The 24,033-nt window shown below is 40.9% G+C and overlaps 1 protein-coding gene across 7 annotated transcripts in view; it reads left to right on the top strand.

The window, feature by feature from the left end:
• ppp2r5eb (protein phosphatase 2, regulatory subunit B', epsilon isoform b) overlaps nucleotides 1–16,637 on the top strand; it is a 64,265-nt gene extending 47,628 nt beyond the window's left edge. For all 7 annotated transcript variants that reach the window (XM_083998817.1, XM_083998818.1, XM_083998816.1 and 4 more), the window contains 11 exons: nucleotides 505–606; nucleotides 4,032–4,124; nucleotides 4,226–4,356; nucleotides 5,477–5,536; nucleotides 7,925–8,033; nucleotides 8,662–8,715; nucleotides 10,532–10,582; nucleotides 10,666–10,785; nucleotides 10,898–11,025; nucleotides 12,808–12,909; nucleotides 14,473–16,637. In XM_083998817.1, coding sequence (XP_083854943.1) covers nucleotides 505–606; nucleotides 4,032–4,124; nucleotides 4,226–4,356; nucleotides 5,477–5,536; nucleotides 7,925–8,033; nucleotides 8,662–8,715; nucleotides 10,532–10,582; nucleotides 10,666–10,785; nucleotides 10,898–11,025; nucleotides 12,808–12,909; nucleotides 14,473–14,572 — 1,050 coding nt within the window. In that variant the 3' untranslated portion in view covers nucleotides 14,573–16,637. The remainder of the gene's footprint in view (nucleotides 1–504; nucleotides 607–4,031; nucleotides 4,125–4,225; nucleotides 4,357–5,476; nucleotides 5,537–7,924; nucleotides 8,034–8,661; nucleotides 8,716–10,531; nucleotides 10,583–10,665; nucleotides 10,786–10,897; nucleotides 11,026–12,807; nucleotides 12,910–14,472) is intronic.
• Nucleotides 16,638–24,033: the final 7,396 nt, after the last annotated feature.

Genomic DNA, 24,033 nt, shown 5'->3' with positions numbered 1-24,033 from the left:
CTGAGTGATGGACGATAGTAAACAATGTGGAACAGAGGTGAAGACAGTTACATTACATTCACAGTGCAGTTATTATCTAAAACTTCAACATTTTTTATGAAAGAATGAATACAAACATTGTGATTTCATTTACTACAGTTTATTATGAGAGAAGGTCGAGGAAAGTAACAGGAGGAGGTGGAGCTGATGGAGAGACAGTTAGGGCCTGTAGAGAGTAAACACACACTTATATACACACAGACACACTTATACACACACCTTTTTGCAGATAAATTAGTATTATATACATTGGGACCCCTCCTTCCTACTAGACTATATATAGTATTGGAACAGTCGGGTGTGAAACAGCTGGATGTGAAACCTCTGAAGTCCTGAGAGCAAAGATTTGTTTCGACCTCTGAACACGTTGTTAATGTGGAGGAGATAAAACACACTCATCTTCACACACACTCATGTCTCATGTCTCTGTGTGTGTGTGTGTGTGTGTGTGTGTGTCCCCTCCAGGTGTCTCACAACATATTCCGGACCCTTCCGCCCAGTGACAGTAATGAGTTTGACCCCGAGGAGGACGAGCCCACGCTCGAGGCCTCCTGGCCGCACTTACAGGTAAACACAGTGCCACAGCTCTGTGTGTGTGTGTTACTGTGTGTGTGTGTTTATTCATTAACATGTGGTGTCTTGATTCAGTGGTACACAAACACAGATGGAAAAATGACGACTTTTATGAGAAATAAAGTGTTTTTATATCGATATAGAGACTTTTTTTCATGTTTGCTTTCATCTTTAAATTGATGTTTTTTAGGGATTTGTATAATTGTCCAGACAAAACGAGATGTAATTCCACCACATGGCAGCGAGAGAGTGGATGTTCAGGGTTTAAACTGATGTTGTTGGAATTTGTAAAGTTATTTAGCATGTGGAGAGTTGTTCAAAATGCTTTACAGGGATAAAAGATACAAAATGAGAAACTAGAGAATGCATTTCCTGAAGGAAATACGGGTGAATGCTGAAAGCTGGAAGCTGAATGAGCTGATTAAATTGTTGAAACAATGCTGAATTAAGTAAAGAAACTGCTGAACCAATCTTGAAGAGATGAAACAATATATGAAGAATATGAAAAGATTAAAAAGTAGAACTTATAAGAAGGATGTTGAATTTGTATGAAATGTTTGGAAAATTGCTTGAATTCTTGATTAGTGTGAAAAAATTAACATTCAAGTCTTCTCAAATTAATAAATATATTATTAACAGCTTGAAAGCATTTGTTGAACAAATATGAACAAAGATGAAGCAGGGTTTAAACTGATGTTTTTGGAGTTTGTAAAGTTGTTTGGACAAAACGAAACGTCTTCTATAAACTAAATTGAGTCTAATTCAATTCAAAGTTTATTTATTTAGCTTTTTCCAACATGTGGAGAGTTGATCAAAGATACAGAATGAGAAATTAAAATGGCAGCAAGAATAAAACAAACATGTTGAAAGACTTGGAGCTGTAGAGAAGCTGAGCATCAACAGGCTGATGAATCACAAGGTGAAAATAATTATTGTGACATGTTTTGAGCCTCGCTGCGACAACAGGACGGTGATGTCACTGCGCCTGTTGTCCATCAGGAAATAGTTCCACCGGTTGTCGTCGTCGTGACATCTGGGTTTGTGTATGTGTTAAACAAACAAGACACTGTGTTAATTAATGACCTGTGGACGTGTGTGTGTGTGTGTGTGTTTCCCCCCTCGCCTCCAGTCGTAATGTGGAGTTAATGCTGCGTTCAAGACAACTCGCAACTCTGAATCTCCCAGTTGAAAAACATGAACAAGGCGGACTGAGACAAACGTTGCATTCAAAGCTTCACAAAAGGCCTTAAAAAACTGACAAAGGCACAAAAACAATTAAAAACAGAACGCTTTAATGTATTTTGGCATTTAAAAGCATTTTAATTGATGTTTTAACGTTGACGTTGTGGTTCTGCGCGGGTGCAGCTTGTAGTGTGACGTCACTAGGGATGGGTAACGTTTAGGTTTTATCCGATACCGCTGCCAAACGGTACTTTTGAAACCGTGCCGGTAATTAAACGGTGCTTAAAGAATAGAAAACATACAAACTTTGTCCAAAAAAGGTGCCTTTTTTATTTTTAAGGCATTTTGTGACGTGCAAGTTAAACAGAATATTAATTTAAATGATATACTGTAAATACAACTAAGACTAAGAAATAAATTCACCAATATAAAATGAAATTTGCAACAAACTGCCATAATAATTATCATAATGAAAACAGGAGTGTATCAAAACCAGCAGCTTGTGCCGATCAGTATTTTTTTCTTGCTGATGTTATAAAACACATAGACACACACGCTACAGCTGCAGCGCCACGTTGTGTTCAGGCTCTCCACGGATCAGTTGATGACATAAAGAGTTGTGCATAACTGTGATAACACTTTGCACCGCTGCAGCCAAAATAAACAGGCAATTAAAAAAAAAACTCTGCTCGTATCACACAACAAAAACTGATGTGACGACACGTGTCAGACCTGAGGGGGCGGAGCCTAATTCAAAGTTCAGTGGCACCGAAATGAAGCACTGAAATCTGCGTTGCCTTTCTGTCTGGTTACTACGGTTTACATCAGAACCGGTGCCGTTATGGTACCGAGTATCGTACCGAGTATCGTACCCGTCCCTAGACCTCACACAGCTGATTCTCAGTGAAGTCGGGGTAGATTTTTTTTTACTCTGACTTCACCAAGTGGAGCTCCAACCTGAGGTGCCGTTCGGTTGCACTGTTTTCAAGTAGGAGACGAGTTGAGTCTGGATTTACTTCTAAAGCAAAGGGCTGCACATCGTGGGGACAGAGTTAGTTAGAGAAATAGAATAGATGTAAAAACAATGATAAGAAAACGAGCAAACAGTGCAAACATTAAAATAGCAAATAAGAGAAAAAGTGTGTGTCTGTATGGCTCCTGGTTTTTGTTTAGTTTTGTGTTGTGTTGTGTTGTTGTGGTTGTGGTTGTGGTTGTGGTCCGGTTGTGGTGGTGGTCCAGAGCCCGGCTCTGTGGTCTCTCACCCCCCTCCTCCTTCTCTGCCCGCTGCCCAGGACTCCTTTAGAAATGAGATGCAAATCTCAAGGAGAAGCTTCCTGGTAAAAACAAAACACTTTCTTTTCTTTTTTCTTTTCTTTTTTTTTTGTTGTTTCATTCGCACAAACTTTCTCCAAAGTCATAAACAATAGATATATATTTATATTTATCTTTAACCCCGCTCCCCCTCCACACACACAGTCATCACTCACATTCAGACATCCCGTCTCCTCACCTCGCTGTTTCCGCTCCGCCCCCTCGTGACCTTTGACCTCCTGGACCTTTTCCCCTCCAGTCCAGTCCAGTCCAGTCCAGTCCAGTCCAGTCCAGTGTGTTCAGGGTTCAGTTGAAGGCTCTTGTTTCTAAGAGGAACCTTTTTGGTAACCCTTAAATTTACAGGCCGTTAATTAACCTCATAATTAAAGAAATATCGCCAAGAAATAACGATTGATTACGTAGAAATAGCCCAGAAATATCGGTTAATTGCAACGTCAAAGCATGAAACGCATGTGTAAACTTTTGTCTTTATGAAAAACATGACACTGCAATTGTAATTTTGACTAATGACTAATTAATCAATGAATTGTTAAGAAAATGACAAAAAAAAGTCAATTTCTGACAAAAAAAAAAGTCAATTTCTATGCAATCAATTGTTATTTCTAGGTTATTTCTAGACATTATCACGTATTATCAGCGGCCTGTAGATTAAAGGGTTTTACCACCTTTTCTTCTGTTTCTATGGATCAGCTGGTTGTTGTGCAGCAGGAAGTCCAGTATGGAGGAGTTAATTATCATTATAGTTTTTATTTCTATAGAGGATTTAAACCTGTGGTGTCTGACTGTACAACTCTGAGCTGATCAAAGGAAATCCTGCTTAACTTTTTAAAATGTTTTAACACTTTATCATCAACTCTCTCTGTCCTCCTCCATCTCCCCCTCTCTCCTTCTTCTCCTCTGTCCAGTTGGTATACGAGTTCTTCATCCGGTTCTTGGAGAGTCAGGAATTCCAGCCCAGCATTGCCAAAAAGTACATAGACCAGAAGTTTGTCCTACAGGTGAGTCAAAAAGACGACAAATCTGTATTTTCGGTCTCTGTAAACTCTCCTGTCCTGACATTAAACTAACCCCCCCCCCTCTCTCTCTTCCTCCTCTGCAGCTCTTGGAGTTGTTCGACAGCGAGGATCCTCGGGAGAGAGACTACCTGAAGACAGTCTTGCATAGAATCTACGGCAAATTCCTGGGGCTGAGGGCTTTTATACGAAAACAGATCAATAATATTTTTCTACGGTGAGTTCAACGTCCCTGTGTTGTTGCTTCTTCTCTGGTGTTTACATGACAAACTCTCCAGTTGAATATCCAGTCGTTTGTTGTGGACGACTCAAGCTGCATCTTATTTAACATTTACAATATGAAGACTGTGGAAGAGGACTAAAATAATGATTATTATTGATTTATAAGTATAATTTATTCTCTTTTTAACTCTTTTTCACTGCTGCTGAGCCATAAATAATAATGTTTTTATGGGCTGATCTGATTCATGAAGAGTCTCCTTTACTTTACTTTATGTGTTTATTTGAATGGGACAGTGCACATTAATGGACATAACATGTAAATATGCCGGATTATAACAAAATGATAATTTCCATCCGTAGTCCCAATAACATAAAAACAGTTCAACAGCAGTACACATTACACATAATATAAAAGAGAAAAGAAAAAGACACATTCTTTTTTTCCCTCATGACTTTTATTTCTGCTTTCAAGGAAAAAGTGCATTTAATTTTCTGTAGTTTTCAGTTTTTGTTTATCTGACGGTGTTCAATTCACTTCAGTACAATGTTTTAGTGTTTTTAGAAAAGATAACTCCTGCTCCTGTGTTTTATTCACACATTACACAAACATATATGTTTTGCTTGTTGGTTTGATTCCTTATTTAACATACACACTCCATTCAACTTTAAAAAAGTTCACAAGCCTTTCAGCTAGCATTCAAACAGCTGTGGTTTTTCACAGTGTACTGATGTTACTGTGTGTTTTCTGTGGCCCAGTGGCAGAGTAAAGGTTTGATTCCTGCTTGGTCGTGGCTTTGCATGTAGATCATTACTTACTGTAGCACTATTTGTCAACTTAGCTTCCTAATTCAGCAATGACGTTCAGCTGCATTCAGCATTCACACGTATTTCCCTCAGGAAATTAATTTTCTAGTTATATGTATGAAACAGTTTTCTACCTGAGGTTTCCTCCTCGTCAGAGTTTCAGACTCTATTCCCACCTCCTGTCCCTTGATGAATAACATAATAATAATCATTGTTTTATCGTAGTTTCCAGTCTTTACGTTAATTAAACCATCACCTGCTTTCACTTCGTTGTTCAGCCGTTGAACTTTTCTCCTCTCCTTTCTCTGCAGTTTTGTTTATGAGACGGAGCACTTCAACGGGGTGGCTGAGTTGCTGGAGATCCTGGGGAGGTATGTGGAGCACACACACACACACACACACACACACACACACACACACTGACCTGAGAGGAGCAGCAGCAGCAGCAGCAGCAGCATGGAGGATGGAGGATGTTTCATCTTGTTGTCGTGCACAGATACCGATCGTCTCCAGTCACAGATTGATACGAGAGGTTCAGGTTCAGTTTGACTCGTAGATAAGAACCAGATTCGTCCTCTCTGCTGCTCGGCTACGTTCTTAATCCGTTAAAGAGAAAAGAGGTGTGATTTACACAGACAGTTTCTCAGCTCTGCAGCCCCACGGCGGCTCCTCTCTCCCACTGTAGTCGTTGCTCTTATTTTAGATCTTAAAATGAAACATGTCAGAAACACATCTGCATAATCCCTTCAGAGTTTTTTCATTTCATTTTGATTTATTCCATTCATGGTATGTACATTCTCTCACATGGTTTCACATATTTACATAATGTACACATTGTCACTATGAATGAAAAGAAGCAGGATGAAGAAAACGTATAGTACCTGCCCCTCTCTGTTGTTATAGTTACATCGGCTTACTCCAACACCAATATTATACTCTGTTTCAAAATATTAAAAATGATGAAACATAGTAGTGACAAGAAAACAAACAAAATAGCAGTGGACACCACTCGTCTATCTATCTTTTCTTTTTTTCCCCTCTTTTTCTCTTTCTCCTTCTACATATATTTTCTTTTTTAAACATTTTCTTAACCTGAGATATACTTGTACAACTTTTCAATTCCTTGCTTTGTGAATGCCATAGCTACTTTTACACCTGCAACAGAAATACACATTTGTTTTAAGCCTAGCCTTGCAAAGGTATGTTTAAAATCAAGCTTCAGTCTGTTGTCCCCTTCCTCCAATTTAAACAAGTTTTGTAAATGTTCTGGTAATGATCTGTTCTTTGCTTTAAACATTATTTTTAAGGTCTGAAATTCTATTATATCGGCCATTTTCAACAATCCTGCAGAAATAAAAAATCTATTTGAGGGATTCCTATTGCCTGCCTTGTGAATAACTCTTACTACTCTTTTTTGTAGCAGAAAAACATAACATGAAGCCTGATTTTTTATTCCTCTTAATTCCTGGGTTCACAACGTTAAAAGACACAAAAAGGTTCATAACGAAGCTGAAACAGCTGGTTGTTATTAATCTGCATCAACAGATGGAAACAAACCAGTGATGATTCAGATTCAAGATGGAAACTGTCACAAGTTTCATCCATAAACTCAGCAACTCTGACAGTTTGTCATGTTTTTAACATCTCACCTACGTTAATATTATGATACGACTTGATTATAAAAAAACAAGTCTTGGTTTGAGTTAGAGGAAAATATTGGACCTTTGATTCACTGGGTCGAGGGCCAGAAATGTTGGGACACACAGTGATGTAGGTGAGAGGAGAGACACATGAAACCACAGGAGGGAGGAAGTAGCTTCAGTTTTTAGTTATTAAAGCTCAAACATGAATGAAAATGAATATTAAATGAGATTAAGAGTTAGAGTTTAGAGTTTATTTATTTAGCACACAAATTTCAATGGTGCAAGGAGGGAACGAAGCCGGTTGGCTTGTACATAGGTTCCACCCCTATAACAAATTACAACAAGACAAATTTCAATGGCTAACAAATAAACATAACAAAAAAAGAGATAAAGTGCATACATAATCAGTGTTACATGAGCAAAAATGAACAGAAATGAGAAAAAAATAAAGAAATAAAGTGCAAAGTGATTCGGTAGCAAATAGAGACAATAGAGATAATATACAAAAAATTAATTAATTAAACTCATAAAAAGACAAAGTAAGGATGTGGGATATGGAGAGAGGAAAGAGCGGGAAATTCAAGAGAAGTTGAGATGTATTTTTAACTGCTTTTTAAAAAGTGAATAAGAAGAAATGGATCTTAGTGAAGGAGGTAGTCCGTTCCAAAACATAGGACCTCTATAAGTCATATGAAACTGATGGTGTGATGTGCGGGTGAAGGGTAAATAGAGAGTAAGATTATTACTGTGTCTAGTGCGGTGAGAATGTACATTATAAGTGAAGGTAAAGAAATTTTGAAAAGTGAAAAGTGACAGTTAAACAGTGAAATACAGGAGAGAAGGAGCCAGAAATGAACCAAACAAACACATTTAAACATCGCGTGCTGCTGTTGCCTCAGTGTGTTGCTGCAGTCTGAAGCTCCGCTGAAAAAGCTGAATGAAACAGACGGAGTTCAGTTCATCTCTTTATTTCTGCTCAGGCTGCAAACACACGGACGTCTGTGTCTCTGTCTGTGTGTCTGTGTGTCTGCTGTTCATTGATCCTCCACGGTCACAATGAGACTCTTTCATGTCTTCATGTTTAATTAATGTTTATATTTTCTCTCTCTCTCTCAGTATAATCAATGGTTTCGCTCTGCCACTGAAAGCGGAGCATAAACAGTTTCTGGTCAAAGTGTTGATCCCCCTCCACACTGTCAGGAGTCTGTCCCTCTTCCACGCACAGGTAACAACACTGGCTCTTTATGTGTGTGTGTTTGTTTTGTTTTTGTATAAACTTTATTGTTTCCTCCTGCTTCTGATTTCTTTATGTTTGAACTTGAAAAGGACGTTTGAGACGATGTGGAATAAGTTGCTGTGAAACTTTAAACCTGCACAATCTTGCAGAGTCGCACAGTTGTGTGAAAAGGATGAGATATGGACACTTTTAAATGCAGAAGCTGAAGTTAAGAGTTGTGATATTTGACTTTTTGCTTGATCCATAAAGTTATTGAACCGTGTTTTATGGTTTATTTAAGAACAGAACTCTTTAAAACTTGAAGTTTAAACAGATTTCTGTTCAGTCTGAGCTGCTGTTGGATTAATTGATATGATGAAGCTCTAATTAAACCTTCACACTCTCCTTGTTATTTTATTTATTTGCAAATTAGAGTGTTAAAATCCAACAGGTCACTTCAGCAGCTGTGTGTTTCTATTGATAATCAAACATGTGAGATCGTCCGCATGCATGTTAGAACAGAAATGAGCTTCTTTTTTAACATAAACACATAATGAGCAGTGGATCTAATGCTGGATTCAAGATGTAAATGTGTGTGAGTCTCATCACCTCTAACCTGTGGTTTCCTCTTCTACAGTTGGCGTATTGCATTGTACAGTTCCTAGAGAAAGACCCAACATTAACAGAACCAGTGAGTATCAGGAGGAGAATTTATATATACAGTTAAGGTCAAAATTATTAGCCCCCATGCAACTTTTTAACATTTCCCTAAAATAATGCCCAATGTTAGCAATATTCATAAAATTTTATTTAGTAAATCATTCATCAATGATATGACCCCATTTTGGTACACTTTGGAATGTGAAATAAATATTCGAGATTTATTTATGAACAATTTGGTAAAAATTGAGATGGTCAAAATTATTAGCCCTCTATGGGATTTTTTGCTTGCTTTTTCTGCTAACTCGGTTTGAAACAACACCTGAGCAGTCAAAAAACACAAGATTTTCAAAACTTTGGAGCGCAAAATAATCAGAGATGTCAACAAGAAACCCTGGAGCTCTGCAAAGACGATTGTTGCTGAACTGGCTTCATCTGGACATGATGTTTCATGCAAGACTGTTGTGAGGGATCTTCATCGTGGTGGACTTAATGGTCATCGTCCAAGAAAAACACCTTTGCTCTCACGGCAGCACATCAAAGTCGGACTGAACTTTGCCAGAGACAATTTGAAACATTAGGGTGAGTTTTGGAAGTCTGTGCTTTGGTCTGATGAAACTACACATGAGCTGTTTGGGCATGCACCACGATGAAGAGCCCTCACAACAGTCTTGCATGAAACATCATGTCCAGATGAAGCCAGTTCAGCAACAATCGTCTTTGCAGAGCTCCAGGGTTTCTTGTTGACATCTCTGATTATTTTGCGCTCCAAAGTTTTGGAAATCTTGTGTTTTTTGACTGCTCAGGTGTGGTTTCAAACCGAGTTAGCAGAAAAAGCAAGCAAAAAATCCCATAGAGGGCTAATAATTTTGACCATCTCAATTTTTACCAAATTGTTCATAAATAAATCTTGAATATTTATTTCACATTCCAAAGTGTACCAAAATGGGGTCATATCATTGATGAATGATTTACTAAATAAAATTTTATGAATATTGCTAACATTGGGCATTATTTTAGGGAAATGTTAAAAAGTTGCATGGGGGCTAATAATTTTGACCTTAACTGTATATATACATATACTTATATACTGTATATTGAGGCCTGAACGAGCACATCTCCTCCACATGTCGTCATTAAGTTGAGCTGAGTCGTCCCAGTGACACTCAGCCTGAACATCTGTGAGGCGTTCAAGGGCTTTAGCGAAAAAAACGTATTAAGACGACACTGAATAACGAGTTAGTGGCTGAGGATAAATCCTGCAAACTGATTTGTTTTTAATTGTTTGTTATATGATATATTTTTATTCATCCATATTCTCGTTTATCTTATTTTATTTTGCTTTTATTGTAGTAGTAATATTTTTATTTATTCTGGATCCTCTTCAACTCTTGTGTATATCAAACTTTTTGTTACTATTCAGGAGTTTGTAACAAAGAAAAATGTAATATTTATATATATTCATATATAATCCGAACTTGGAAAGACCAGCTTCTCCTACTGTGCACCTTCAACCTGGAACTCTATGCAAAATCATCTGAAACTTACCTCACTTTTACCAATAGGGCAATTTAAATCCATAATTACATCACATTTGACCTCTAACTGCTCCTGTTAGTTATGCTTATGTATGTTTGTTATGTCTGAATATTTGTGTATGTCTCAATTGTTTTGTCTTCTGTCTTTATATGTTCTGTGTTTCATCTCGGCTATATTGTAAATGAGGTTGCTCCTCAATAAATCTCCAAGTTTAAATAAAGGTTATGAAATGAAATGAAATGAAATAATAATTTAAAAAGTGAACTTGAATCTGAATCTGAACAACTTCTTCTCGTCTCCTCCCTCAGGTCATCAGAGGCTTACTGAAGTTCTGGCCAAAAACCTGCAGTCAAAAAGAGGTGAGTGTTGTTTACTCATATAAACTCTCCCTCTGTGTGTGTGTGTTTTAGTGTGTGTGTTAACGCTGTCCTCCGTGCTGCAGGTGATGTTTCTAGGCGAGCTGGAGGAGATCCTGGACGTCATCGAACCCACACAGTTCGTCAAGATCCAGGAGCCGCTCTTCAAACAGATCTCCAGATGTGTCTCCAGCCCACACTTCCAGGTGAGACTAGAACACACACACACACACACACACACACACACACACACACACACACACACACACTGGAGGTTATAATGGCAGAGATGACTGTGTTGTGTGTGTGTCTCGTCAGGTGGCAGAGCGAGCTCTCTACTACTGGAACAACGAGTACATCATGAGTCTGATCGAGGAGAACTCCAGCGTCATCCTGCCCATCATGTTCGCCAGCCTCTACAGGATCTCCAAAGAGCACTGGAACCCGTGAGTCTCTATCCACCCCGACACAAGACCTTGAACCTTAAAGGGAGAGTTCAACATTTTGGCAAATAATCCCTATAGTCATAGCAGTAGGTTCGTTACCTTTAATTGTCGGTGCAAGCTATTTTTAGAACGGCGGAGCAGAGCCGTGAGCTGCTCAGAGCTACACTACGGAGGCTCATGGGATTTCTAGGTTTCCCTCATCAAACTCATCAAATACACAACACAATCCTACACTATGAGATAATAACACAACGTTACCAGACAGAGTTGTTTTAGAGGTAAATACAGAGACTGCTTGATGAAAAACTGTCCCTGAAGGCAACGTGCATCAGCGGTTTTGCATGAATTTCCCTCTAAAACAACTCTGTCTGGTAAAGTTGTGTTATTATCTCATAGCGTGGTGAATGTGCAGGTCACAACTTGTCCACCAGAGCGTTGTGGAGTTGTTGGATTGTGTATTTGATGAGTTTGATGAGGGAAACCAAGAAATCCCATAATGAGCCTCCGTAGCGTAGCTCTGAGCAGCTCACGGCTCTGCTCCACCATTCTAAAAACAGCTTGCACCGACAATTAAAGGTAACGAACCTACTGCTATGACTATAGGGATTATGGCAATGGGCCAATTTGCCAAAATATTGAACTATCCCTTTAAGTTATTTTAGCTAAAAGGAGCCCTTCAGAATAGAGGGATTACCAGCCTACGTCACTGACGTTCTACTGCGCATGTCGCCTGCAGAAAGAGAGCAGCAAGAGCCGTGATCAGGTCTTTTTGTGCTGTTAGTTGCACTAATTGTTTTGATAAAAATAACAAAACGCGCAAAATTTACAGAATAGCGTCAACTCGCACCCATTTCAAGGCAAACGAGAGAGAAAATAGTACATTGGCGATTAATTTCGAGCAATATAACGTGTTAGATACGTTGATTTGAATGGTGATAAAGCTAGATGCTCACAGGCACAGCTGGAGAACTGCAGCGAATGAGTTGTGAAATGTTTACTACGACAGTGACTGAAGACGAGGTCACATACTAATGGAAAGCAAGCTGACATTAATTAACGTTAAGATATTGTTTTACATTACCGGTACATACTCAGCCATGCACGTAACGTTACAGTTACGTTATGCAGTTGTTTCAGACTTTAGACATGTCCGTCCTCTTCCCTCGTCTCCGACCAGGCAGCATCTCAGACACTGAGTTTTGTAATCGTGAGTATTTTCCTGAACATGATTTTCTGTTAAATAACTGTAGGTAACGTTAGGGATGCAGTGTTGTTTTTACCGATGACCGACGCCGTGCTGTGAGAGTCCGTGTCTTGTCCCGTGGCTGAGTTTCTGTTGCCGCGGTACAAACTCGATCCTCCGTCCTGACGTTTTTTTTTTTTTTCCTGCCGTTATAAAACTATAAAACCGTCTATGTATAAAACACACACTACACCAGTGGGTGATAAACTGTTGTAGTAGGCTGACAACATCGCTAGCTAACACCGCTTTGACTACACTAGATCCATAGAGGTAACCATGACAACCGGTTCTTTCTGCAGTCAGGTTGCGCACGCATCCTGATTTGTTGGTAAACATATAATCCCTCTATAAAATGCAACTTTATTCTGTGAAGCTAAATTCTACTAAATCTGCTCTTTTATTTAAAAAACATCTGGTTCTTTACAAAAACTCAGTATCTGTGAGTTCGTCCACACGTGATGTGATGTCACTAAGCCCCTCCCCCTTCTCCTCCTCCTCCCCCTCTCCCTCCTCCTCCTCCTCCTCCTCCTCCTCCTCAGGGCGATCGTGGCGCTGGTGTACAACGTCCTGAAGGCCTTCATGGAGATGAACAGTACTTTATTCGATGAACTCACGGCCACTTACAAGTCGGACCGCCAGCGGTAAGACACCTTCATCACCATCATCATCACTGTTACTGTACTAACATCTTCAGGATATATAGCTATATATAGAATAGCAGCAGCCTGTGACACAGTCAGTGGATTTAATGAAGGGGACTACATCTCCCATAATCCCCCTCTCTCAGCCCCTCCCTCACCCGATTGTGTTACCAGCTCATGTTACAGCGATGAGTCTCTGCTGCTCCGATTTTATCAGTTTAACGTCAGTAAATCTCTTCATCACCTCTAAAAAAAACAACAACCACTGAACCTCAGAGTCATAAAGAAATAATAAAATAATAATTTATTGTGAGTCCTGTTAGAAGTTCAGCTCTGTGGATGATGATCGACATTGCTGAATAAATATTGGATGAATTTCCATGAGGTTCCCAGAGGATTAAACCAGACACCTGTAACACGGATGGATGGATGGATGGATGGATGGAGAAAAAAAACACAAATTAAAACAATAAACTGCAAATTTGAGGCCGACATGTTGGTGCACTGTGCATATAAGTTAAATTAAATTGATTAATTTAAGAGGAAAAGTAAAATAGCAGAAAGTGCAGCTTGTTCTCCTGTGTAACTTTAGTCCATAAAAGCTGTTGCAGACATACAAGGAGTTTGACAGTTTGTGTAGCTCTCACATAAAAGATGTACAACAACTGAATAATAAGTTAAGAATAATAAGAGTAAGAATAATGCAAAAAAAAGAAAGTTAAATAAGATGAGATAAATAAGGTAAAGTGGTCAGATTGTACTGTACAGTCACATGTAGTGCAAATAAACAATGAGCTAATGCCATGAAAGTAATAGATGCTGGATAGATATTTGAATGATTTGTACATTTAGTCTGATGAAACTTGAAGAAACTAAAATATACACAACATTTAGTGAAAACAGTGAAGAACAGTTAGTTTCCTCTCTCTCCACTGATCATGAGCTCTGCTGCTCTGGACCCTCGGGCCTGTAGAGAAGAAGCGTCTCATCATGACACAGCTCCCTCTAGTGTTGGGAGGAGCAGACAGCAACATGATGAATGGCTCCCACCAGGGTTATTATAGTTCACTAAGAATAAAACTAAGACTAGCAGTGAAAAATACATTTAGTAAACTGAAATAAAAATAAAAAATGATGAGAATTAAATAAAAACTCCAATGAACAATATAAAACTAACTGAAACTAAAGTAGAGTCAGATAACATGAGCTGAGTTCTAGTTTTCTTAGAGATGTCTAAAGCTGCAGCTCAACATGGGACGACTTGGAGTACGACCCACAGGGAGAGAAGAGTGAATGGAACCTGGGATAATTTTATTACAAAATGTGGCAGACTATTACAACATGCAACGTTATTACATCATGAGGTGAAACTGTATTAGATTACATAATGCAGCGCTACAGACCTGAGGAACTAAAACTAAAATAAAAACTTGTCGATTCCTCGAAAATAAAAACTGAACCAAAACTGCTTCATCACTTGTTGAACTGACTGAAACTAAACTGAAATAAAAAATCAAACACTACAGTAACGACATTAACCTCCTCCTCCTGGTTGTGTTTCAGTGAGAAGAAGAAGGAGAAGGAACGGGAGGAGCTGTGGAAGAAGCTGGAGGACTTGGAGCTGAAGCGGGGCCTTAGGAGCGACGGGATCATCCCAACTTAACGAAGACAGCGCCGCGCTCCCCTCTTCTGCCCCGCCCACCTCCCTCCCTCACCCCTCCTCTTCCTCATCTTCCTCTTCCTCCTCCTCTCCCACTCTGACTCCCCCTCTCCCTCCATCCTGACCCTTCCTCCTCCTCCTCCTCCACATCAGCCATGTTTGCCCAGAGCTCCGACAACTCCCCGATAAAGGCCATCGACTCTGGATCGACACGGAGCGCCGCTGGTTTCTTAATTGTTTTGTTTTTTTGTTTTTTGTTCTTTTTTCTTTCTTATGTTTTTTTTTTTTTTTTTTTTTTTTCTCCTGTGTTTATGCGACTTACTTTACAGTAGATTCATCACGTCTGTTTTCATTATTTCAACAGCACTGTAAATAATTATTTTTTCTTTTTTTTTTTCCCTTAAACTGATATTATTGCAAACGGAAAAAAAAAACAAGACAATAATAATAATAAAAGAAAAAAAAAGAACGAAAAAAATAGAAAATGAGAAAATGACTTGTGTGGGAGGGGGATTTAAACAGCAACAACTACAACAAAAAACAAAAAAAACTTTTGGACTGTAGGACATGAATGAACTCTTGGAAAAACAAAAAAAAAACGACAAAAAAAAGAGAAGATAGATTGATTTTAACTCTTCATCCCGTTCTCCTCCGTCTTCAGTACAGTCCTGTATGTAACTTTATTTTCCTGGTTCTCCTCTTTGCTTTTCCTCCTGTTGCCTCCACGTTTCTGTTCCCTTCCTCCGATGGTGCATCTGTCATTTCTGTCCCCCTCCTCTTCCTCCTCAAAGGTTCCTATGGGACCACATCCTCCTCTTCCTCTTCCTCCTCCTCCTGCGCTCCGGCCTCCTTCCTGTTTTAAACGGGAAACAAAAAAAACTGAACAAAAAACACATTGAAAAACCAACAACAGGGACTTTCTTCTCTCTTTCTCTTTCTCTCTCCAACCACACAATCAAATCAAATCGTCTTTCTGAGTGCGTTTACATTTTAACCGCAGCTCCGTGGAGCCATGGAGGCAGAATTATCGATTCAAATTACCACCTTAAATCCTTTAAATGTATCATTTATCTGAGTAACTGCTCCTTTAATTAACAGAGTTGATTTTATCACAAATAAAATCTGTCAGAAATGAAAAGTTTGGACTTTTTTTTTTTATCTAAACGTCAATTAAAGTGATTCGGATAAAAAAAACTTTTAAGACGAACTGGCAGCTGACAACTGTTGCTCCAGCAAAGCATGATGGGAAATGTAGTTCAAAGTCTGCAATACAAGGAAAAAGACAACAGGAAACACAAATCCATGCATTTTTTGCTCCTTTTTTTTTTTTTTTAACACTAACAGATTTTTTCTCTTTTTTTTAATGCCATAACGAAGCTTCGACATGTTTCCTCGTGTTCCTCGTTACAAACGGGTTCGTTTTCATGAATTAAAACCAGAACCTGCGTCTCTGAGCTCCTCTTGTTTAGTTTTTACCTTCTTTCTTTTTTTTCTTTTCTTTTTTTACCGATGGCTGCTGTCGCTGTCGCTGCCCCTCCCTCTGGTCTCCATGGCGACGCAGGTGGACGATGAATAATTCAGAGATGCTGAACTGTTGACATGTAAACGCACTCGCTCCCTCCTCCTCCTCCTCTTCCTCTTCCTCCAGTGGAACGACTGAGTTTCACCTCTCGTTTATTTCTCTCCTCCTCTACATTTCTTCTCTCTCTGACCTCACCCACTCTCCTCCTCCTCCTCCTCTTCTCCCCTTCCTCCCTCTCCTCCCTCCTTCCCTCCTGATCTACCAACCCAACCATACTACCAGGTCTCCCTGGTATCAGTCTGGCACTGGTACCCTCCGGCCATAACGGGGACTTTTTCAAAATAAAACGACAAACAAACATACAAAACTTAACAAAACAAAAGTCTTCAGAGGAAAAAGCGCCAAAAAACCTTCCTCATGTTGTGAAGTGAAACGGACGAGTGTCTCCTGTGTCGGGGGGGTGAGGAGGAGGAGGCACGGCGTCGGTCGACTTCACAGTATTATTATTATTATTATTATTACAGCGACAGTGACACAAAAAAGAAAGGACAGACTGACGACCCTGTACATTGTTATTGAATGCAGTACACTGATAATCTTGTATCTTGTAGTAATTTAGCCTTTGTTTTTTTTGCTTAGGAAAACTGTGGAGAGGAGTTATCCAGTATATAAAGAGGTATTATGGAAGAAGACTTCCTGGTATTTATGATAGTGTTTCTCCCCCCCTCCCTCTCCCTCACCCCTCCTCCACCTCCCCCACCTCTCACCCCCTCACCCCTCTTCTTTTTAGTCTGTTTTTTGTTGTTTTTCTTTATTTTCCTCGTCTCTCACTCCTCCTCCCTCCTTATTCTTGGTTTTTATCTCATTTTGGATATTTTTTTTCTTTCTTGCTGAAGTTTCTTTTGACCATTGGATATATTTTTTTTAGTTGGGGGAGGGTTGGGAGGGGGTTTAGAGGGTAACGGGTGTGGGCAGGTAGGAAAGCAGGGGGAGGGAGGGATGAGGGGGGATGAGGGAGGATGGAGGGATGGAGGGAAGGCACGGAGCAAAATCACTCGGCCCCTGTTGTGAAATCTCCCACTCCTCCTCTTCCTCCTCCTCCTCCTCTTCCTCCTCCCTGGCAGAATTAATGTGTGCTTTAGAATGGCCCAGAAATAATATGATTTAAAAACTGAAAAAAAGATAAAAAAGGGTTGGAGAAATACAAATGTTTAATTATTTTAAAAAATAAAGAGATATTAAATTAAACCTGTTTTGTGATAAAGCCCAGACGCTGAATCGCTTTTATTTACTGGGTTCACAGGGAGTGTGTGTGTGTGACAGTGTGTGTGTATGTGTTTGTGTGTGTGTGTGTTTTGGAAAATGAGGAAAATCAAGAGCGAGAACTTGGATAGAAAATTTAAAATATTTTTGAAATGAATAAAGTTTAAAAAGGGACCAACCAGGTCGTGTTCATCTTCTCAGAACAGGAGGACGGATTTATCCTGTTTTCTACCCGGCAACAACTCCCATGGAAAGACAGAAACATGTTTGTCCGTCTCTCAGCTCCAAACACACTTCAACATGTAAATCTTTATTTAAAAAAAAAAAAAAAGCCTCACAAATATAAAGTTTCATTATTTTTTATAAAGACAATCAGGAGGAAAATGTGCTTTTTGTTACTGAGGGACTATTTTCTGTGGCGGATTAATAATCCACATGTGGTGCAGTTAGTGACTACAGGACGGCGATCGTTGCTGTGTTTTCATGGGATGTTTGATCAGAATGAGGTTAGATTCATAATGTATTGTATTCTATGTGTGTGCGTGTCTGTGTGTGTGTGTTGGGGTTTGATGTGTGTGTTGGTCACCATGTACAGATGTTGGAGCAGAGTCCAGATGTGTCACAGCTGTAGGAAGCAGGTTCAGGTCTTCTGTGCTTCATAGACCCGGAGGCTGTTTCTTCTTCTATTACAGAGCAAAAAACCACACGGAGATCATGAAAAAAGAAGAGAATAAGAAGAAACCTGGATGGTAAAACTCCACGTGGCCTCACAGGTTGGTTTGGTGCTGGACAGGTGCATGATGGGAGTTTGATGAGGTCACCACCACCACCACCAGTAGCTGAATAAATACACGTTAAAACACCTTTGTGTGGTTGGTTGGATGAGCACAGTGAGGTGGAGGGAACACGCACACATAGCAGGTGAACTGAGCTGAGGTGATGAACCAGGTGTTTCTGGCCAATCAGAGAGCAGGAGGCGGAGCAACACGTCACAGCAGCAACAGGTGTGTTAATGAACCTCACCTGAGTGAATGTAACGACGGTGGAGGAGGAAGAAGAGGATGAAGCTGCAGAGATTCTGGACTTCGGCTGCTGTTTCCAGATGTTTCACAGCACTGAAACCAGGTGAGTGTTTTTGATGACTTCATGACTGTCACGAGACAAACCTCTGTAACACAGGAACAAGAGGATCTGCTGCCGCCGTCGGAGCTCATGAACCCTGGAAATATAAAACTATGAACTATGAATCATGATATTTAAAAAAAAAAAAAGAAGAAGTATAAAACAAGTTCAGGGACAAATTTACTCAAAAAACAAACAAGCCGGTTCATGGTGGGTCAAATTGACCCAATCTGTTCCCTTCCTCCATCCTTTCTTCTTTCCTTTCTTCCTTTCTTTCCACAATCCTTTTTCCCTTCCGTCCTTCCTTCCTTCCTTCTCGTCGTCCTTACTTCTTCCTCCTTCATCTTTTGATCCAATTGACCTGATCTGTTCCCTCCCTCCATCTTTCTTTCCTTCCTTCCTTTTTCCTCCCATATTTCCCTTGGTCCTTCCTTCCTTCTTTTCCTTCGTCCTTCCTTCCTTGACCCAGGAGGACAACAGGAGGGTTAAACGGAGACAGGTCAGATTCAGAGCAGTTCCTCAGTTCCGCCACTAGAGGTCGCCACAGACTGAACTTTATCAGACAAAAAACTGTTGATCTCTGACCTCAGTGACTGGAAACGATGCAGAATCAGCACAAGTAACCACCACACGTGTAATTTAGTCTCTTTTGCAATTTAATATAATAACAGTAAATGTGAGGTTATGTCAATACAACAAAGTATTTCATCCTGTAGTGATTTGAGTATATTAGATACATAGATATATTTATCCCCTTGAAGGATGTACTGTATGTCCAGCAGTTCAATAGTAATATCCTGCAGTTTTGCAAATATCAGCAAAAACATAAAATGATAATAAACAATTTAAAATGTAATTGTACATGAAAACACAAGTAAAAGGGGGTGATTTTAAACCGACTGTAAAAAACTTTTTGGAGAAAACCCAATAACAAAGTTAAACTCCAGAAACCTCCAGGTACCCGTTCATACTTGGACCACAGGCCTGTTTTCTGACAGATGTTGCCTCCACATCTGGACCAGTTCTGGTTTACACACAGAAAAAATCCTCTGGCTGTGAACTTGGAGGGCAACAGCTGGATTCTGCCCAGATGTGGAAGTAAATGGAACAAGTGGAACTCAGACTGAGAAGTTTCACTTTTATCTGTGGAGGAGGAAGAGGAGGAGAGTGTTTATATCTCATTATCTTCCCCTGTGGAGCTGCTACTGTTCAAGTTCCTCAAGTTGACTTTAATTGCAGTTAAATTCTTATGCATAAAAAACAACCCTAACCCTATAAAAAGAAAAATTGAAAAACAGTAGAAGAAGTAGTAGTAGATTTACAATATAACACAATAAACTAAGTGCATAACTATACAGTATGAGAAAAAACAGTATCAGTATTAATGCCATTGTAATAAATAAATTATATTATTATCGTTGATGCAATGGCAACTAATAAAAAGAAGTCTTGACATCTCCTCCTCCTCCAAGGTCCCTGAACGTCTCACTGAAGGTTTGACCCCAAAGCTCTTTATGAGAAAAGCAGCCACGATGAGAACACCTTCATAATCACACACACACACACACACACACTGATCCACATCTGCCTCCGGACGTCCCTCAGCTCTAACAACAGCTGGATCTACTGTCCGTACAGTTTGGATCTAATTTCGGCCTGTAGGTGGCGTCATACTCCTGCAATAAAGAGAGAAAGTGAAACGAGCGAACAAATGTGTCGTCTGAGATGAAGATCTGTCGGAGTGAGGAGGAGGAGGAGGAGGAGGAGGAGGAGGAGAAGAGGAATGGGAAGAACTGGATTGAAGAAGAAGAAGTGGATCAGTGAAGTCTGTTGTCGTGAGGCGTTCAGGTGTCTCTGGGACGTTTCAGCTCCTGCAGGTTCAACATCCACCTGCAGCTTCTCCATGGTTCATCATGGTGGATTCACTGGATCTTTTTATCCTGTAGGAAAAACCAGCTTCTCCTCACCTGCTGATCGCCTGTTTGACTCCATGTTTAAACGTCTCACGTCTTAAAGGACAATTCCGGGCAAATTCAACTCGGGGGTGTATTTTCCTAACATTTTAGGTCTAAAAGAAGGAATCTGAAGATTTTCAGTTTAATGTCTCCTGTTTTGCGGTAGTTGTGTCTGTCCCCGCATCGCCACGGCAGCAATGAATGGGAGCGGATGCAAGTTCCGCTGTTTAGGCTGTTTCCATCCCTCAAACCCACGGACAGCGTCAGATGGCGACTCAAACATGCACCCAGAAGTTTATTTACTTCAAGCTTCAAGCAAGCCGACATGTTTGTAAAACTAGATCTAATCCAAAGTCTCCCGGAGTCTCACACGAGACCCAAGTCGACGCTCGGTGTGTTCAGGTGCAGTGGGAAAAGCTACCGTTTGTGTCATAAACACAGGAATATCAACTCTTGACTGGCTTCACGTAAAAAAAACTTCTCGGCGCATGTTTCAGTAGCCACCTGACGCTGTCTGTGGGAAAAAATGTACACTTGAAGCAAGTCAAGAGTTGATATTCCTGTGTTTATGACACAAACGGTAGCTTTCCCACTTCACCTGAACACACCGAGCGTCAACTTGGGTCTCGCGTGAGACTCCGGGAGACTTTGAATTAGATCTAGTTTTACAAACATGTCGGCTTGCTTGAAGTAAATAAACTTCTCGGTGCATGTTTGAGTAGCCATCTAAATTGCGGCTTTGAGGGATGTAAACAACAAACGGAATTGTCCTTTAAATCGTCTTAATTGAATTGTTTGTTTCTCCTGCAGGTTTTAAACCGGTTCCATGAGGATCAGGACCGGACCGGACCGGACTGGACCGGATCGGACTCTGCTGGTGTTTCCTCATCAGCCTCTGTTTTCCTGCAGTGCATCATGGTCCTGAAGGGGGCGGAGCTACAGTCTGTGAGTCATCGACCTGTTGGTTCACAGGAATCTTCTGTGTTTGGTGACTTGAACATTTTTAAGCTGAGTCATGCTCTCTCTCTCTCTCCTCTCCTCTCCTCTCCTCTCCTCTCCTCTCCTCTCCTCTCCTCTCCTCTCCTCTCCTCTCCTCCCTCCTCCTTCTCTCCTCCCCTCCCTCCTCTCTCCCTCTCTCCCTCTCCTCTTTCTCTGTTTCTGCCAGTTCGCTGCAGACTCTCCTCTTCCTCCTCCTCCTCTCTGATTTCCTCTGATATCACTCGTCCTCTGTCTCCGTTTTCTTTCCCTCCATCTCTCATGTTGTTTTGTTTTTTTCTGTTTACTCCATCACCACGTTTCTCTCTCTTTGTTCCTCAAACACTGCAGTATCTGTTCTTCATCCCTCCATCTTCTCTCTCCTCTTCCTCTCCTCCTCCTCTCCTCCTTCCCATCCTTCTGTTTCTCCTATTCTGCTCTTTTTTCCTTCCCCTTTTCATTTCTCTCTTCCTTTACTTTCCTCCTTTTCTTCTCCAGTTCTTTTTGTTTTTTCTTTTCTTTCTTCCTCTCCCCCTTTTCCGCCTCCTCTTTTTTCCCCCTCTTTTCACAGTTTACTTTTCCTCCTTTCATGCTTTCCTTTCCTATCACTCTCCTCTTTCTTTATGTCCTCTCCTCATCACCCCTCTCCTCTCCTCCTCTTCCTCCTCTCCTCTCCTTTCCTTTCCTCTCCTCTCCCCTCCTTCCCTTCTCTCCTCTCCTTTCCTCCTCTTCTCCTCCTCTTCTCTCTCTCCTCTCCTTTCCTCCTCCTCTCCTCTCCCTTCCTCTCTTCTCCTCTCCTCCTCTTCCTCTTCTTCCTCTCCTCTCCTCTCCTCCTCTTCCTCCTCTTCTCCTGCTGTCCTCTCCTCCTCTTATTCCTCTCCTCTCTTCCTCTCCTCTCTCCTCCTCTCCTCTCCTCCTCTTCTTCCTCTCCTCTCCTCTCCTCCTCTTCTCCTCCTGTCCTCTCCTCCTCTTATTCCTCTCTCCTCTCCTCTCCTCTCCTCTCCTCTCCTCTCCTCTCCTCCTCCCTCTCTCCTCCTCCTCTCCTCTCCTCCTCCCTCTCTCCTACTCCTCTCCTCTCTTCTTCCTCTCCTCTCCTTTCCTCTCCTCCCCTCTTCCTCCTCTCCTCTCCTCTCCTCTCCTCCCTTCCTCTCCTCTCCTCTCCTTTCCTCTCCTCTCTTCTTCCTCTCCTCTCCTCTCCTCTCCTCTCCTCTCCTCTCCTCTCCTCTCCTCTCCTCTCCTCTCCTCTCCTCTCCTCTCCTCTCCTCTCCTCTCCTCTATCTCCTCCTCCTCTCCTCTCCTCCCCTCCTATCCTCTCCTCTCCTCTCAAATCCCTCTCTCTGCCTCTGGCTCGTCTTTTTTGTCTTTTTACCATTCTCTGCTTCTCTGTGGAGAAACAAAAGCAGCGGCTCAGAGTTGAATCAGTTTTGAATTGAAGCCTGAGGGGATTTTCCCACAATGCACTGAGGATATTGAGCTGATCACCCTCATCATCATCACCCTCATCATCATAAGAAGTGTTTCGGTGCCGTTAATGATGTCGCTCTGATTGTTCGACACAACGACGAAACATAAACGAGTTAAAAGCTTTTAACCTTTTTTTGTCTTTTTTTTTTCTTTTTTTTTCTGTCAATGGAAACTGAAAAGTGTCGAGTTCCTCCCACCGGCTGCCAGAAATACACAGTGAGCCGAGCCCACACACTGCTGCAGCTGAGTGTATGATCTGTGACATACAGCTGTGTGTGTGTGTGTGTGTGTGTGTGTGTGTGTGTGTGTGTGTGTGTGTGTGTGTGTGTGTGTGTGTGTGTGTGTGTGTGTGTGTGTGTGTGTGTGTGTGTGTGTGTGTGTCTGTGTGTGTGTGGTACCCCACGGCTTCCGTGTCATCACACACATGAAACATCCGTGTGACTGCAGATCAACACATCACGTTGTAAAACCTTCATTTCCTCCTCCTCCTCCTCCTCCTCCTCCTCCTCCTCCTCCTCCTGCTGCTGCTGCTTCAACCAGCTCATGTTTATCTATGTGTTCGTTTTTAGGAGCAACAACAATCCAGAAACTGTTCTCAGATCAGATTTAACTGTTCTCCTGTTTGACTATATAGACATAAAGACACAAAAATGGAGAAAAGTCAACAAACTGCAGTTTCAGTGACAGAAACAAACTTGATTTAAAAAGATGCAAAGACTCTGTGTTGGTGGTTTGAGTTTGAGGAACATGAACATGGATGGATCACAGTCTGATGGTGATCATGTGTAGTACATGTATGAATCATGTATGAGTGTTTCCTCTGTAGTTTATTAGCTGTAAAAATGAAAAACTGAGAATTTAACTGAACAGCTGCAGCAGAAACAACAGGATCAGTGTCGTCGCAGTAGGTCGAGGCTGACAGGAGCCAATCAGAGAGCAGCACTGAGCATATACGTCCTGCAGCTGCAGAGTTTTCAAAATAAAACGAGTCCAGATTCTAAAAAGTCTCCATATTCAGTGTTTGAACGCTCTGGAGTGAGAAAAACATATAGGAAAGGACGCAACCAGAGAGAAATACAAAATATAAGAAGTCATTTTGTGTCTCTTTGTGGTGTTTTGGCTTTCCTTGCTGTGAGTTGTGGCCATTTTCCCCGTAGCTTTCA

The sequence above is a fragment of the Trachurus trachurus genome (genome assembly GCF_905171665.1).
Source record: "Trachurus trachurus genome assembly, chromosome: 22".
Taxonomy (NCBI): domain Eukaryota; kingdom Metazoa; phylum Chordata; class Actinopteri; order Carangiformes; family Carangidae; genus Trachurus; species Trachurus trachurus.
The sequence above is the reverse complement of the archived record's forward strand: the minus strand, read 5'-3'. Positions and strand labels throughout refer to the sequence as shown.